Here is a 17,918-nt window from a genome sequence, read left to right as displayed (position 1 = left end):
GTCCGCACCGACTATCAACCACTCACTTACACTAATCCTATATTAATCCCATTTTTATTCTCCCTACATTTTCATCAACTATCCCCCACCCCCACACCCCCAGATTCTATCAATCACTTAGACACTGGAAACAATTTACAGTGGCCAATTAACCTAAAAGAAAGGAAATGCTGCAAATACTTAGCAGGTCTGTCAGCATCCATGGGGAGACAAATAGAATTAATGTTCCAAGTTGATGACCTTTCATAAGAGCAATCTAATGAAAGGTTATTGACATGAACTCTCTTTCTTCCCACACAGATGTTGCCTGACATGCGGAATAATTCCAGTATTTTCTATTTCACATCATGCCAGATTGCTTTAGTTTCTGGAGTGGAATTGAACACATTGATTTCTGACTCAATGGTGCCACCGAAGAGCCACAGCTGACATTGTGTGTCTATCACAGTTATTTAACTTAAAATCAGTTCAAGATGTCTCACAGTTCAGGAGTCCACTCAAAGCTCGCACTCATAACAATCTGTTTGAAAAAATGACAATCTGTGTCTTTATTTTTAAGCTCATTGTTCATACTTCACAGCCACAAGGGTAAGACTGCCAGAAACACCTGCTGTGCATGAATAATCAAAAACTTTTCAACAAAATGAGTATGAGGTCATTATCAATTACTAAGGCAACAAAATATTTTGTGAACCATCTTTGGGGATTAATCTCCAGAAATTGAGGTTATTTTCATCAGAGAGATACTGACTAAGTGGAGGTAGGAGATTTTTAAACTGATGGGAGAAAATATTTTGACCAGCTTATTCTGAATAGAGTAAAAACAGAAAAAGCTAGAAACACTCAGCAGGTCAGGCACCATGTGGAAAGAGAAACAGTTAATGCTTCAAGTCTGGAATCCTTCAACAGAGCTGTTCTCTTTCCACAGATGCTGCCTGACCTGCTGAGTGTTTCCAGCATTTTCTGTTTTTATTTCAGATTTCCAACAGCTGCAGTTTTTTTAATGTTCATTATTCTGGTGGACACTCACAGACATGATTGTAAATTGTGAACATAAAGAGTAAGGTCAGCTGATATCCAAGCTGTCTCTCTCTTCCTTCTAATTGGCACAGAGAGTCTTTGCACTCTGGATCAGATTACCACAGTGTGCATGAAAGCCAATCTCCCTGCAGTTCTTTAAAAGGGAGCTGGATAAATTCTCAGGAGGTATCAAAAAACAACAAAAAATTCAGATGCTGGAAATATGAAATAAAAAACAGAAAATGCAGGAAATACTCAGCAGGTCAACCATCAGTTGTGCTGCTTGATCTGCTGCGTATTTCCAGCATTTTCTGGGTTTTATTTCAAATGTTTAAAAGATGTTCATTAAAGATGGTAGATTATAAAGTAACCAGAAATTGGAGTGGGGCTGATGAAAGGTCTCCCTTTTTCAAATACTCTACCATACCCATATACATATCATTAATGTGGCACTGCCACACAACTGCTTCACCAACAGGAATCTCAAGATTATCAGTTTCCTCATGTACATTCTTGCAATTTATTGAGGTTATCTATTAGCTTGTTGCCTTACCTTTGTCTGGTACAGTGAAGTTCCTCAGCTACTGAGCTTCTTGGAATCATATGGCGATAAATTACAGTACAATGTCTAGGATTCCCTGTTTTGCCGTGTTTGTTTTGACACTGGACACATAAAGACAGGGTGCATTGAAGGAAATGGCCAATTAGATTGAATACTCAGGTCTATCATAAAACTTAAATATTTAACAGTGCTTTATACAAGTCCACCACCAGGATGCAAGTGTCACCTGTGTTTGGGCCCTGAACTAATGTCCTACTCTTATCCAATTGTCAGTTTGCTACAAAGAGGCAAGTATTAAAATAGAATTTGCACAAATGTTATAATATCCCTCCCTCAGGGAACTGACCTCATCAATACAGGTCAATACAGCAAATGCCCAACAGATTGACCATATGTTGGAAAGTAGCATTAAGTGAATCAGATCATTCAATGTGGTCATGACTAAAATAATTATTAAAGAATTCCATGACTGCAATATGGTAGACAGCTGATATTTCTCTAATATCTAAAAATCTATCAATGTCTGTCCCCAGTGTTCCTAGAAACAGACACCACAACCTTCTTAGATAGACAGTCCTGAATATTCCTTCTCATTCCCTTATTTTGAGACTGTGACCACAGTTCTGGACACACCTGCCAGGGAAAATATCAAGTCTGCATCCAACATGTCAAGCCTCTAAGAATTTTACATTTCAATAAGATCACCTGCCATTTTTCTACATGGTAAATAGTATAATCTTCCCATTTATCAATCTGGTAAACCTTCCCTATTGTCCCTTTATCACAATACATCTTTCCTTCATTAGGGAGGTCAGACCTGTGCACTTGGTCGCAGTAGGGATCTATATAATTACAGTAAAATATTTCCACTTTTGTATTTAAATTCTCTTGCAATAAAAGCCAACATACTGTTTGCCTTCCTAAATGCTTACTGTACCTGCATGCTAACTTTTAATGATTCTTGTACAAGGACCCGCAGGTTCCTTTCAACAGCAGTCTTTATATCTTGCACCATTTAAAAAAGTTCCATATTTTCTACCAAAGTGGATGATATCTCATTTTTCCAGGTTATATTCCATCTGCCTTGCTCTTGCCCATTCCCTTAGTCTGTCTGTATCTCCCCAGAGCCTCTCTGCATCCTCCTCACAGCCGACGCTGTCAGCTGGCTTTGTATTATCAGACAGTGTGGAAATACTACACGTGATATCTTCATCCCATCAATGATAATAGTTTGTGAATAGCTGGGGCCACAGTGCCTATCTCTGCAGCATCCCACTGGTTGCAGTCTCCAAAACCAATAATTGCCCTCTTATTCCTAGGATCTGTTTCTGTCCGTTAACCAATCTCAATCCATGTCCTCAATAGTATGTTATCTAATTATATTTAATAACCTCTTGTGTGGTGCCTAGAAGTCCAAACACACCACATCGACCGTTTTCCCTTCACCTCGTCTGCCAATTATAACCTCAGAAGAATTCTAACAGATTTGTCAAACATGATTTTCCTTTCATCCCATTGCCATGTTCTGTACCATTTAACCACTTTCTTCATAATAGATTCTAGAATTTTCTCGAGCACTTATGTGGTACTTCTCGCTCTCCTTTCCTAACTGGTAATTTTACATTCACTGCCTTCCAATTTGTAAAATAGTCCCAAAATCTATGGTCTAATCGAATGACTAAATCGGTGCAACAAACAATCTGCTGGAAGAACTCAGCGGGTCGAGCAGCATCTGTGGGGAGCAGAGTTATCGACGTTTCGGGTCGAAACCCTGCAATTCGATGATTGATTTACATCCCTGGAGGAAAGGACAGACATTTGATTGGTCCCCTGGAGCAGTTGTCGGACTCATTCGGGGTTTGATTGGAGGAGCTGGAGGAGCAGTTTGACGATTGCTGGAGAAATAGATCGGTGTTTGATTGGTAGCGCTGGAAGAATGATCGTAAGATGGCGGCTAAGGTGGCGGGGAATGTGCCACAGTCGGATGATGGCGACTGGGAAGAGGAGGTGAGGCGGGATGAGAGTGAAAGGCAGCCCTGTGGAGGCTTGGATGCTCGGGCCGGTTCGGCCTCACTTTGATCCCAGTGAGAGATTTTGTCGGGAGCTGTGATCCCGACCCGAACGACGGCCGGTGGAGTAGTGATTAAAGAGGGAAACACACAAAACATGCCGGAGGGACTCGGGTTCACTTTCTCCAGCAATTGTTTGGTGTTGCCCCAGATTTCCAGCATCTGCATTCTTTCTTGGGTCTCCATTAAAGAGTTGGGGGTGGGGGAAATTCAGCGATAAAGTTGGCCCTGGTCCTCCGATAGCAGTTGGCCCCTGTCTCGGCTCCGATTCCGCGGCGGGAGGACAAGAGCCGGTCCTGTACCAACTACGGTAAACCAAGTGTTAGCCATGAACCGGGATCTGTCTACCTGTTTCTGTGGTTCAGGTGGCTGATATGGAGTCCTCGATGTTATTTGGAGAAGATTGGGGTTTCTGCCAGTATACCTCTCACAACCGGCGCCACAGCAACAGATGGATTAGCCGTTATCTCAACTACTTTTGTCGAATCTTGCCTATTCTTTCCTCTTTTGTAATTTTAGCCCTTGAGTCCTGGTTCTCCATCACAAGAAGAGCCGAAGTACATTGTTTTTGTGTCAGGAGGTTGTCTGTAACCAATGTAACTGCACTGTGTAATGAATTGACCTGTATGATCGGTTTGCAAGACAAGTTTTTCACTGTACCTCGGTACAAGTGACAATAATAAACCAATACCAAATACCAATAGTTTTAACTCCTAAGGCTTGGTTGCAACGATGTGACACTATAGTGCAGAAACTGAGGGATTATTGTATTGTTGGACATGCCTCAGTTGCTTCTCAGAGCTGCATGTACTGGGAAACAAAGCAGATGTTGGGAAACTGAAATAAAAAATGGAAAGTGTTAGAAATACTCAGAAGGTCAAGCTGTATCTGTGAAGAAAGAAACAGAGTTAATGTTTCAGGGCATTGAGTATTTTCATCACTTGCTATTTTTATTTCTGCTGATATTGGATGTTGGTGTTACACTCCTGGGTTGTCTGGCTGACTATTCCTTTCCAATCTCCACAGGAACAACTGGTAGTAGTGGAGCTGTCAGGGATTATTGACCCAGATTTCCTTTTGAAGTGTAGGAATGAATGCAAAATTGTGGTAAGTAAGTCATAAAAACTGGTCATTTAAAAGCCTTGCTAGATGGGGTTGTTTGTTGTTTAACATTCCATGCCCTTTCAATCTTGCTCCTGGTAAACAACATTTGTAGATTTTTAGTTGTCACAAGCGTACTTCTAGTGGTTGAAATCGCAGGCTGAAATTGCTGACCTGGCCTGACTGGTGTCTCTGAGTCAGCTAAGTGTTGAGCTCAATCCCAAATCTAGGCTGATGCTGCAAATGAGTACTTAAGGATTCCTGCAATATTAGAGTGCTGCCTTTCATATGGATAGTTATAGAATTTTTCATATATGATCTGATGAAAGAAATTGGGCTCTCCCTGGAGTCTTAATCCTCCACATTTATCTCCAAACCAGCCTTTAAATGATGTCATTCTGTGTTTTTTTTACTTGATTGCTTTATGTAGCTAGCTGAGTGCAAGCTAACTGAAAGGCTTCCTATGTGATGTTATTTTTTTAATAGGCAGTAAAGTATTTTTGGGCATCCTGAGGGTGTGAATGGTGCTCTATAAATGAAGGTCTTTGTGTCAGAGTGCATGAATTGTCTGCACATCTGATAATTGATTGTCCATTGCAATGTAAACTGCCCCTAATTTCTGATGTGCTGATCCATTACTAAAGAAAAGGTTGGCCCACTGTGTTAACAGATTGTACTTCTACCTGCATTTCTTCAGGTTTCTCTTAACTGTGAGTGCAAATATAGGGATTCTTCAAACAGGAGAGATCCTAACATTAATGGATACTCCTCTGAGCCATTGGGGCAGGGGAATATATCACAACATCCTTCCTCTAGGCTTTGCATGCTTTGCTAGGAGCTGGTTTGTATGATCCCATACGACTTAGAATCAGGGACGTGTAATTTGAGATGATTATGTGGTTGATATCCCATGAATGGGAAAGCAGGTGTATTTGGTCCAATGCTCCTGAGCCCCTAGCTTTTGGGGCTTTCTGAGTTATGGCTGAATATGTTATGGACTAAATGATGGCAATGCTGTCATTAGTTGATCATGTCACTGTTGCTATATCAAGCAAATCTTGGGAGACTACGAGGCTAACTAGATGGGTTTTATTCTTTTTGTTTCTAGCTAACTTGCATTCTCATGGCTGTTAAGCAGACTCAACTTTTATGTAGTCTGCTAACTGGGTTTGCTTAAACAATTTCCAAATTGCCTCAACCATTTGAGCTTTCCTTTTCTCTCCCCAGGGTATAGATACTGAGCAGCCTATCATGCAGGTGGACAGATGTGTATTTGCTGGAGAGTACGAAGGCCAGTGTTTTACCGCTTCACGTGTTTTTGGGACAATGTGGGTGGATATTTTGTATTATCTGGTGGTGTGGATGAATGTGTTGTATTGAGGATTTCAGGTCCTGAATACCAGGAAAGTCCTGGGCACGATCATTGATGTTTTCTTGGTTAGAACATTGGGACTTCCTAACTTAAAGAAATATGGTAATAACTTCACAGTCCAGTACAGCACTCAAGTAGGTGATGGGGGGGAAGGACTTTAAATGCTGCCTTGTTATTACTTGTGTGGAGTTGAAGAAGGTGTCTTTTTACTGTCATCCAACTTTCTTCTGGAGAGACTCAGAAGGGGAGAGTTTCAGCTGTGAGGACTTCCATGCATGAGTTTTTTTTTAAAATTAGAAGAAGCTAATGGAATTGTTTTGGTATCCTATTACACCTCTTTATTTAGGGTAAAGCATCAAGAGGATTTCTGCTCAATTTGCTTTTTGTTTCAGAGCAATGGCTTGCTGGGGGGAGAGAACTTTCCATTCATGGCAACACTGCCTGGGAATTTAAACACCAAAAAAGGATAGTTTGAGGTTTTATGTGGCATGTGCATGCACCAATCAATCACTGAGTATCTACTAATTTACCCTGCATATTCCATTATAGATGTCCTGGGAACATGCGTGATATTTGAGGAGACTTCTGAGCCAGGTGTGTGTAGCTTGTTTAAAAGTATATCAAATGTGCCCAACATCCACTCTTAGTGGTAGTCAAATCACAGATTAAAGCTGATTTTCAGTGGGTTTGGTATTGCAGCATAAAACTGCCAAATTTAGTACAACTTATTTTCAAGTTCATTAATGTGGGAGATGGAAATTCCACATTGTAATAAATGGCACTGCTCTGATGTTGGATTAAGATACCATAAGAGGGCAGAAGAATCTTCATTCTGTTTTTAACTTGTGTCAGACCAGTCCTCGGAGACAGCATTGAGGGAATTTAAACCATGATGAATGTGACCTGAAGCGATTTATTGGACAAACTCGAGGAAGCATTATTTAATCAAAATACACTTTTAAAAATTGTTTATTCATAGGATGTTGTGATGTCCAAGAAGAACAGCATTATTACTTTTTCCAAATTGTCTTTGATAAAGCCCTGGGGTCTTTTGATGAGGGAGTGTACAAAAAGCTTTATAGAAGACCCTAAAGCCGCAATAACCATCCGGATGAAAAAATGCCATTTGATTCACTGAAGCCTTTCCCTCTCATGCATTCCTGTATTTCAGCCATATTCTCATGTTTCTTACCCACTTAACCTGCCTGGTGAATTATTCCAAATGTCATTCGCCTTTGAGATTTTTGGTTTTATAATGTACAAAACATGATAGTCAATTTATTCAGAGCAAGATCCCAGAAAAAAAAATTGAGTGAAGAATAAAATTCACCAGTGAAAAATTTCTTGCTCTTATGAGTGGCCCCACTGAAGAGCACAGAAGGGGTTTTGGTTTAATAAGTCATCTGGGGGGGGGGGGGGGTGTGGAAGTGCCCCTTCAACAACATAGCATCCACAGTTTCTTTAGAGATTATATTACTCAGATCTCTAGAATGAACTCATTGTTTTTTTGACTCGGGAATGAGAATGCTGCCTGCTGAGCCTTGGCTGAGCAGTGAAATATGGGGCATAAATTGAAATGCAGACTGTAGGTATATTAGCAGCTAGTTCTAGACACTAGGAGGAGAGAGTTTTAAAATTCCACTTAAAAATAATGCATAATGGTTTTTTTCCCTCAATAATGCAGATGTGGTTTGTTCTAATGTAAAAGAAAGCTAGAAACATTAGCAATGATCATTAAATGACTGGATCATCATTTTTAAAAAAAAAACACCAGTTCACCAAAGTGCTATAACAAAGGAAAGTTTGCTGGGTCTGGACTTTGCGGCTCCAGGTGCACGACAATCCAGTTGACTCTTAATCCCCTTCTGAAGTGGCCAGGCAAGTTACTTAGTTTAAGAACAGTTAAGGTGGGCACTGAATACTGGCCTTGCCATTGACACCCACGCCTTGTGAATGAATGCTAAAAGATGTAACAGATCACAGGTTTCTGGTGATATTGCACTGCATTAACCTGTGTTTTGCCTGTTCCTTCCTTTGATTGGGTACAGAGAGATTGAGCCTCTGGCTGAGCGTTGGTAGCATGGCAAGGTGTAATGTCTCATGATTGTTTTGTTGCAGATCCAGAGGTGGAGGAGAAACAGTTGCTCAAGTACAAATGTCACACAGCAAAAAAGTTGCTGATGAAGCGAACCTTCTTAAGTGAGAAGAAGGAGGGAGAAGAGAGCACAGGTTTGATGAATCTTTTTTTTTCCCTGATGCCCCTCCTTTGAAGGCAACTGATAATAGTTATGTGAATGAAATGGTGCTTTGATCTGTTACCTCTGCCTCTCCTCCCCTTTATAAGGACAATTAGTGTTAGCATTGTGTTAGAACCACAATTTTACTTCCTGCTGACCTGTGCTTTTCCTTCCCAATACTGTGTGCATTCCAGCAGTAGCAGTTCTTTACAATATTTTTATTAAATCCATGATAAAAATACAGAGTACATCAAAAAAGAAAGTAAAAATACTACTGAATACATTGTATTAAGTCATACTTAGGATTACAATACTCTAAATCAATAATCACATATAGTAGTTAGTTAATAAGGAAAGAAAAAAAATTGAAATATTTTATTACAAAAAAAAATCTACCCCCACTACCAAAACCCGAAGCTGTTAGATAGAAGAAACAGTAAGGAAAAACCTTAAAAAAAACGTAACAGTGTCAGCCAATATCTGCATTTTAGTCCCCAAATCAGAGATTTTGAAAATAATTCAAAAAGGGTCCCCACAGGGTTTGAAAGTCTAGGTTAGATTCACAAACTGAACAGCGAATCTTCTCTAGATTCAAGTATGACATAACATCCCGTAACCATTGAACATGCGTAGGTGGAGTAGCTTCCTTCCATTTAAGCAATACTGCTCTCCTGGCTATAAGAGAAATAAAAGCCAGAATATGTAAATCAGAAGCCTTCAAAGTTGTATCTTTTTCTCCAACAATCCCAAATAGTGCAGTCAAAAGATTAAGTTTAAAATTTATTTTAAAAAGCACAGAAAAAGTATGAAAGACCTCTGTCCAATATTTTTTAAGACTCTGACAAGTCCAAAACATGTGAATTAAGGGAGCCACTCCGTTATTGTATTTGTCACAGTAAGGAGATATGTCAGAATAAAAACGGGATAGTTTATCTTTAGACAAGTGAGCTCTATGGACCACTTTAAATTGAAGGAGAGAGTGATGAGCACATAATGATGAAGTATTAACCAACTTGAAAATTCCATTCCAAGTTTTCTCGGAAATTGACATCTGCAAATCTTGTTCCCAAGCGTTTTTAATTCTATCTAGTGGCACCTTATTCATTCCTAGTAATCTGTCATAAATATTAGATATTGAACCATCCTGAAAGGGTTCCAACTTAAAAATTACATCTAATAAATTCTTATCAGGACGCAAAGGAAAAGAATGTAATTGAGATCGAAGAAAATTTCTAATTTGTAAATATTGGAAAAAATGAGTTTTTGGTAAATTATACTTGGTAGACAATTGTTCAAACAAAGAAAGATTTCCTCCAACAGACAGATCTTGAAAACAAGTAATACCTAATTTGTCCCACTCTTTAAAAACTACATCAGTCATAGAAGGTTTAAAAAAGTAATTAGAGAAAATGGGACTGGACAAAGAAAAACTCAATAAACCAAAATATTTTCTAAATTGTAACCAAATCCTCAAGGCATGTTTAACTACTAAATTATCTGTTAGTTTAATTAATGATAAAGGAAGTGGAGAACCAAGCAGAGAAATAATAGAAAATTTTTTAACAGAGTTAATTTCCAAAGAGACCCATACTGGACAAGCCTCTCGATTAATGTAATATAACCAAAATGTAAGATTTTGTATATTCACTGCCCAGTAATAAAATCTAAAATTAGGTAAAGCTAAACCTCCGTTCTTTTTAACCTTCTGAAGGTGAACTTTATTTAGTCTAGGATGTTTATTATTCCATATGTAGGAAGATATAATTGACTCAAGAGAGTCAAAGAAAGACTTAGGAATAAAAACAGGTAAAGCCTGAAATAGGTATATAAATTTAGGTAACATATTCATTTTAATAACATTAATTTGGCCAATCAATGATATAGAAAGGGGAGACCAACTTGATAAAACCCTTTTCACATAGTGTAATAAGGTAAAAAAAAATTTCTTTAAATAAATGATTTCTTTCAATTTTAAAAGGAATATTAATATCAAATGGTACCAAATTATTCAGAGGGAAAAATTCACTCTTGTATAAGTTCAATTTGTAGCCTGAAAAATGACTAAAGCAAGAAAGTAAAGAAAGCATAGGAGGTAACAAGGCTTCAACATTAGATATAAAGAGTAATAAATCATCAGCATACAGAGAAACTTTATGGTTAATACCTCTTCTGGAGATACCAAAGATATCTGTAGATTCTTGGAAAGAAATAGCTAAAGGTTCTACGGCCAAATCAAAGAGCAAAGGGCTTAAAGGACATCCCTGTCTGGTTCCACGTTGAAGTTTAAAAGGTTTAGAATTTTAAATATTAGTAAGAATTCGAGCAGAAGGGGATAAATAAAGTAATTTAATCCATTGGATAAAATCAGGCCCAAAATTAAATTTCTCTAAAGTTTTAAATAAGTAATTCCATTCAATCTGATCAAAAGCCTTCTCAGCATCTAGAGATATCACACATTCCGATATTTCCTTGGAGGGAGAATAAATAATATTCAATAAATGACAAATATTAAAATGAGAATATCGATTTTTAATAAAACCAGTCTGATCATCAGATATAATTGAAGGTAAAATATTTTCCAATCTACGAGCTAGAACTTTAGATAAAATTTTAACATCCACATTAAGTAGCAAAATTGGTCTATACGAAGCACATTCTGTTGGGTTCTTATTTTTCTTAAGAATAAGTGAAATAGAAGCTTCATAGAAAAATTGTTGTAGTCTACCCAATTTAAAAGAATCCAAAAAGACAACACATAAATGAGGTATAAGTAAAGAGGAAAAGGCCTTATAGAATTCTCCAGGAAATCCATCCGGACCCGGAGTCTTTCCAGAATGTAAAGATCGCACAACCTTGGTGATTTCATCATGTAATAGATTGATCCAACTGTTTTCGATTTTCAGTGGAAAGTGTTGGAACATTTACTTGGTCAAAGAAATTATCCATTACAGTATTATCTTCAGGAAAATTAGAACTGTAAAGTTTAGACTAGAATTTCTCTAAAAGTATCATTATTTCTAAAAGATCAGTTGTCCTCTCACCATTGGCTTTTGAAATTTCTTTAATTTGTCGTCTAGCTCTGGAAATTTTTAATTGGTTAGCCAGTAATTTACCTGTTTTATCTCCATGAATATAAAATCGACTTTTTATCTTTTAGAAGTTGACTTTCAATTGGATAAGTTTAAAAGAAGATCATATTTAGTTTTTAATTTCAACTTGCCTTTTATATAAAGCCGGATCTGGATCCAAAGCATATTTTTGATCTAATAGTTTCAATTGATCAACTAGATCAGCTCTTTCTCTGTCAGCTTTTTTTCCTAATGCTTGCCGTATAAGAAATAATTTGACCTCTAATAAAGGCTTTGAAGGTATCCCAAACAATAAGACTAGAAATCTGATGAATTCTCTTTTTTAAAAAAAGAGTAATTCGTTTCTCCATAAATTGGAAAAAATTTTTATCAGATAACAAAGTGAGGTTAAAACGCCAAAATCTATGTGTCTGAGGGAACCCAGGGGAATTTAAGGAAAGGAGCACAGGAACATGATCTGAAAGAGCAATCTCTTTATAGTCACAGGATCGAACAGCAGTAGCAGTTCAACCTGATGAATAACTCTGGCTCACCGGTGGCACAGTGCTTGTAGCAGCCAGAGCCAAGGGTCCAGGGCTGAAATCACAATGATGCATGGATCAGAGTAATGTACTTCCCCAGAGTCCTGCATATTTCCTGCACAGTTCAAACTCTTTTTTGCGTTTTTCCTTGTATTCTACAACCACTGTTTTGTCCTGTCTGAATTTGATATTTCCAAACATGGAACTGATAGCACAGTACTGACTGTTATTGCAGATGTGACCTCATAGTTCCACCATGGCCTTTCCCTTGCATTCTAGCAGCCTACAGCTCCTTTGTTCCTCCAATTCTGGCCTCTTGTAGACATTTGAAATTTTTTGTTCCACCATTGACAAGCTATCTCTTCACAGGGCCATGAGCTTTAGAATTATCTCCTGTCTTGATCTCCTCATGGTTTAGTACCAAACTTTGGCAATTATTTCCTCCTGTGAGGTGCCTTTACCATCATAAAGCTACTTTATAAATGAAAATTGTTCAGGAAGGCTGTTAAGGGATAGATTGGGTATATCCAAAATACTGTAAATCTTGGACACTAGGAAATCATCCTACAAGATTGTTTTATTCACACATTGATTCCCTTTGTTAGGAATGGTTTCCAAATGTAGTGGAGGTTCCAATTCTGGAATCTTTTAAGAACAATCAAACATGCCACTGGAGAAGAATTGGTTGAACAAGTAAAATGGACTACAAGTGCCCCTGTGATAGTCTGAGCATCTTTCAAAGAATGTGCTCACCAAAGTGGTTAATGGATAAATATTGTCAAGGACATCCTTTTATCTTTGAATAATCCCTGTGGAGGTCAAGCAAGGCCTTGCTTGAACATCTCATCTAAAAGATGCCACCTTTTGGCAGTGCAGTGTTCCCTTAGAGCTACACTGTGCTACACTGTGCCTAGACTTTGCATTCATGACTTGTAATGGGACTTTGGGCAAGTATGTAATTTTACCCATTTTCTCCTATCAGTAGCAGCCTATATTTTGCAATTGGGCCTGAATCTTTAGTAATAATTTGTTATGGTGTTTTTGTCCAGGAGGGATAGAGTACTTGAAGATCAAGGAAAATGACTTCACACGTAGAGCTGGTTTGATCTGCAGCTTTGTTCCAAACCGCAGCAGCTCGGTGGACGCTGGGGACAGAGTGATATCGGAAGAGAGTATTGATTTCATGACAGTGCAGGATAAAGAGCCCAACATTAGTTCTGGCTCAGAGGGTGAGACTAGTGACAGGGAGAATGAAGACACAAGTCAAGAACTAAATAGCTTCATGGATGAACATCCTGGTGGGAGTCAGGTGATTACATCTGATGCTGAAGATGGTGTAACGGAACGTGGAAATCAGAGCTTCGAGGAACATGTAAAGTGAGCAACTGCATTGTTGACTGCAATTCTACTGAGGGTACAATTGACAACTATTTCTTTCCAATGCTGATGTCTCCTCCCTTCTAGTGCCTTGCCCAGTTGTGACAGTGAAGGCTTTGAAAATCAATGGGATAAACAGCCTTGGTACCTGTATGCTGGCCTGCCCTGGTTCAGTTGAAATGCATATACATACTAACAGGAGTGTGATTACTGAGCTAGAGATAGCACAAGAGACTTTAATGTCTTATTTGTATTTATTGTATTTGATATTTTATAATTGGAATGATAAAAAGTATTTTGAACTTTGTTGAATGGGAGACCCTTTTAATAATTTTTTTGGAGTAAAATGTTGTCTTTGGGATTTAACAAGTTTGTTTTGATGAACTAATCAACAAAAGTGGTGTGTGGGTGTTTCTCCCCCTTCAAGTTCCTCTTAAACCTATCTGTTAGTTTTATTGCCTTGTCAGAGAACTGTTCTTCACCCTACTGTTCCCTGCCTTATTTTGCTGTGTGCTAGAGGCCTTTGTTCACTTGCTGCTCCTATCCACTGCCATCATCATCCCTTGCTCTAAACACCACTGCTTTTTGCTCTCTTTCCTCTCCATCCTTTAGCTGTGTTCATTAGTGAATTGGGGCCCTGTGGCTTAAAAAGAGAGCATGAGTAGTTTACTGCAAAATTTTGGGACGAGAGAAGATGTCTTCTTTTTCTGCAGCAAGTTTTGTGGAATTTTCATACATTTGGTGGAAGGAGTTTCATCCAGCCCAGCATCTCACTGCGGCTCTTGCTGAATTTTGGAGCTTGCTTAACCTCGGTGCTCTCCTAGTAGTATTTGTCCCCCACAGTTGAAAATGTTGCTTCCTAGAGCAAATATACTGGCAGCTTGAGAACCTATGATATAATGGGACTTGTTGTGAGGCAGCGTTGAAGTTTGAAAGGAAGATTAATCTCTATGGAGAGTGGAAATGAATGTTTGGCCTTGCAAATGGTTCAACTTCTGGCAGACCCTTGTGATGCTGGACATCATTCAGAAACTTGTGAACAGACGCACAGTAAGATTCTTGACAAACTGACATCTGATTGTTCGGCAATCTTTATAGTCTTGCATCTGAGTCACTCACTAGTCCAGAATGAGAGTCAGGGTCCAGATTCTAAGTGGTCTTTTCGACCAGAGCTGAGGATCTGGAGTATTGACTGGTTTCCATCCAAGAATGGAGTCTGCCAGCACTAAGTGGCAGTATTGCACTATAGGTCTACATTCCTGCAACTTGTGGTCCTGAAATTCCTTTCAAATTTATAGTGAGTGCAGCTAAGCCATCAGTCCAATACTTCGCTCAGTTTGTCTTGCCATAATGAAGCAACTCATCTCCAACAGCTTCCTGTTTGAGTGGAACTAATCTACATAACAAATGGGAAACTATTCAAATTACATGACATTCACTGCAGCACCAAGGTCACTCCAGCTTCAATTGTTACATTGCATTAGCAGATGAAGTTTGTGTATGGCCACAGTCAGAGACTGAGCTCCAAATCATTGACAACTCATTGTGTGAGAGAATAGGTTTCACCCTAAAGAACCAACAAAGGCTCCCTACCAATCTATTTTACTGTACAACACCTTCCAACAATAAAAGTCCATGATGAGGGGATCTGGGGAAAATTTCCCATATTCTACAAGTCACCCCTACCAGTAAAGGCAGACTTTGATAATGAAGTTCACTAATGTCATTCAATATGAAAACACAGGCTTTGGATATGTAAGGAGAAGAATGTTTGAAGATCAAGACCTCGTATGTGGAACAAACCCATGGCCTACTGAGCAGCAATGATCCCTGTCCTGTATGCTTCTGAATCTTTTGACTACCAACATCAGGCACCTCAAACACTGGAGAGATACCACCAAAATTATCTCAATAAAACTCTGAATCTGCTTGGCAGGATAAACGACCCAATGTCAGTGTCCTCATCCAGTCTAACATGCTTCACATCAAAGCTCTAATTATACTCAGTTGGCTTCAATGGACAGGTTGAATGTGTGCCTGAGACCAAACATCTGAAACAGTCTACTTTGAGCTCTAATGTGTCAAGAGATCTCCAAGTGGACAGAAGAAGGATATTCTCAGAGCCTTCTAGAAAAAGAGTAGCTGCTGTCAACTCATGGGAATCACTGGCACCTTACTGCTGAAAATGCAGAGGAAACATTTGGGATGGTATTATGAACTCCAAACCTTTAAGAGCACGGAGCAGCCCAGCTTCAGCAGAAGGAGTGCATCACCTCCCAAACCACCCACCCTCTTGCTTGGTCCATCAATCAGCTCCGTCCCACCTTCAGAGTTTGTGTGACCCGTACTGGCTTCCTCGGTCACATCAGAACTCAGAGAAGTGGGGTGGAGGCAAGTTGTCCAAGGAAAATCAGCATAAATGTAGATCATCTCCAGTGGAAAAAAAATTAAGGGAAAATTATTGGAATTTGCTAATTGCAAATTTTGTGGTTGAGGAAGTTGTGGGAGAAGAGTTAGCCAAATCTTGCTGAAGGTTAAGGCACATGGCCAAGCAAATAGTTTGGCCAAATCAGTACCTGACACAGTTTGAGTCTAAGAGCAGAATTAGGGAATTAAAAGTCATCTTAAACAGCACTATTTCAAATATAGATACTGGGAGAGTTGTTTGCAGATGCAAGGATCATTAAAGATAGCAGAACATGAGATTAAAAATGGCATATGTCGTGCCTGATTTTATATTTGTAGGCAAAGAATAATGTAATATCAACATTAGATAGAACAACAGAAAATCAGCAGGACACTTGAAATGTTAACTCTGTTTTACTCTCTACAGATGCTGCCCGACCTGCTGGGTATCCCAGCATTTTCTGTTTTTATTTCAGATTTCCAGAGTCTGTAGTTTCTTGTTTGCCAAGCGTCAGCTATTTGACTTTGGCCTCAGTCAGGGTAATTTTAAGTTCCGCTATATTGTGCCAAGGCAAGATCTAAGAAGGCTGATTGAGCTGCTTCAGTGACATGACGAGCTGATGGGCTGTGTAGGAGGGAAGGAATAGATTGATCATGGAGTAGGTTTATATAAGTCAGCACAACAACGTGGCCCAAAGGCCAGTACTCTGCTGTACTGTTCTTTATTCTAATATTTATTGACCTATATTTATCTTTTCAGCTGGGAACTGGAGTTTATTAATGAATAATCTGACTTGCTTGCCACCTCAGTAACATAGCCATCACATTACCCAATTGTATTGAATTCTTCTTGGTATTAATCTCATCTTTGCTCACATTTTATAATCAGCTCCTCCTTTCTGTAAATACAATATGGTTTTTTAGATCAGTGTGTTGAGAAATGAACCAAGGTAAAGTCTCTGGTCTGTCATGTTTTGTTCAATGAGAGAGAGTTAATTGATGATCTTATTGTAAAGGGGACTTCAGGGAAGAGTGATCACTTTCACATTGTGTGAAAATGTTTAATTCAATCTGAAACTAGAGTATTAAATATAACTGTACAAAACTGTGAAGGTATGTGAGAGAGAATAGATTGTAGAGAAATGTGGCTGGGAGCATGCTGGTTCATTTAAAGATCTTCTTACCCCATTTCCAAAAGTACATTCCAGATCTTAAAACTCATATGAAAGATCTCTAATCATTTGCCCACCTCCTTGTCCCATTTCCAATTATTGAGATTTAGGTCTTCTGGCTATCACCCTCCTTCCAGTTGATGTTTTTTTCCTATCTATAACATGCCTTCATTTTAATCACCTTTGTAATCTGTCCTTGATTTCCATGCTCAAATACAGATTTGCTGAAACTTCTACGTAGCTGAGGCACCCAGTCCCTGGTGTCATTGTATTTCTGGCAATGCACAAGATTTTTTTAAAAAATTCTCTTATTGGTGCACTACTGCAAGCTTCACGCAGTAGTACTTGGATGTGGATGAAAGCTAAATCTTTCATCCTGCTTCACATTGTTAATAGGGAAGAAGCTGTAGATATTTCCCTTGGTATGGGGAGCGTCAGCGACTAACCTGCCACAGTACTTGGCTGCATATTGGGAGAGGTCAGTAACGCTGCTTTCTGAAGCTGAAAGAAGTAGAAAAAGGATGAGGGCCACAGTAACCTTGACAGCATTGTCAATGGCCTACGCCAAGGGTCGAATTGTGAAAATGGTTTGCTGAAACCCTCCTTGCTAATGGGGAAGATTCCACAAACAATACTTACCAGTGATGATGAGGTAGTAGAGTTGTTACATAAAGACTTTGTTATCCGAGTGCCTCTTCCAAGTACCTCCTGTGTTCTGCTGTCTTCCTTTTTCCTTCCTCCCCAGCTCTCCCCACCTTCATCCCGCAACCTCCCAGAACAACATTGTCTGCAGTTTGCTATATTTTAAGGCAGCCAATAGAAGCATCATCAAAATCTCTCATAAACCACAATGAATTTACCAGAGCCAAGAAAAATAATCCGAAAATTGTCAAGGAGTTGACAAGCAGTATCAAGTGATAAAGCAGTAAGTAACAGTGAACACTGCTTGATCTCTTTCAGCAAGGTTGTGTGAAATAAACACATGTGCCCAA

General features: G+C 38.9%; 1 protein-coding gene across 1 annotated transcript; it reads left to right on the top strand.

Moving 5' to 3' along the window:
- The first annotated feature begins 3,457 nt into the window (after nt 1-3,457).
- On the top strand, nt 3,458-13,655 carry gtf3c6 (general transcription factor IIIC, polypeptide 6, alpha). Its single transcript, XM_052033609.1, has 6 exons — nt 3,458-3,589; nt 4,678-4,758; nt 5,980-6,043; nt 6,674-6,718; nt 8,243-8,353; nt 13,021-13,655. The coding sequence occupies exons 1-6, from the start codon at nt 3,530-3,532 to the stop codon at nt 13,350-13,352; spliced, it is 693 nt and encodes a 230-aa protein (XP_051889569.1). The 5' UTR covers nt 3,458-3,529; the 3' UTR covers nt 13,353-13,655.
- Nucleotides 13,656-17,918: the final 4,263 nt, after the last annotated feature.

Source organism: Pristis pectinata, chromosome 19 (genome assembly GCF_009764475.1).
Source record: "Pristis pectinata isolate sPriPec2 chromosome 19, sPriPec2.1.pri, whole genome shotgun sequence".
NCBI lineage: Eukaryota > Metazoa > Chordata > Chondrichthyes > Rhinopristiformes > Pristidae > Pristis > Pristis pectinata.
This window is presented reverse-complemented; position numbering and strand designations above follow the sequence as displayed.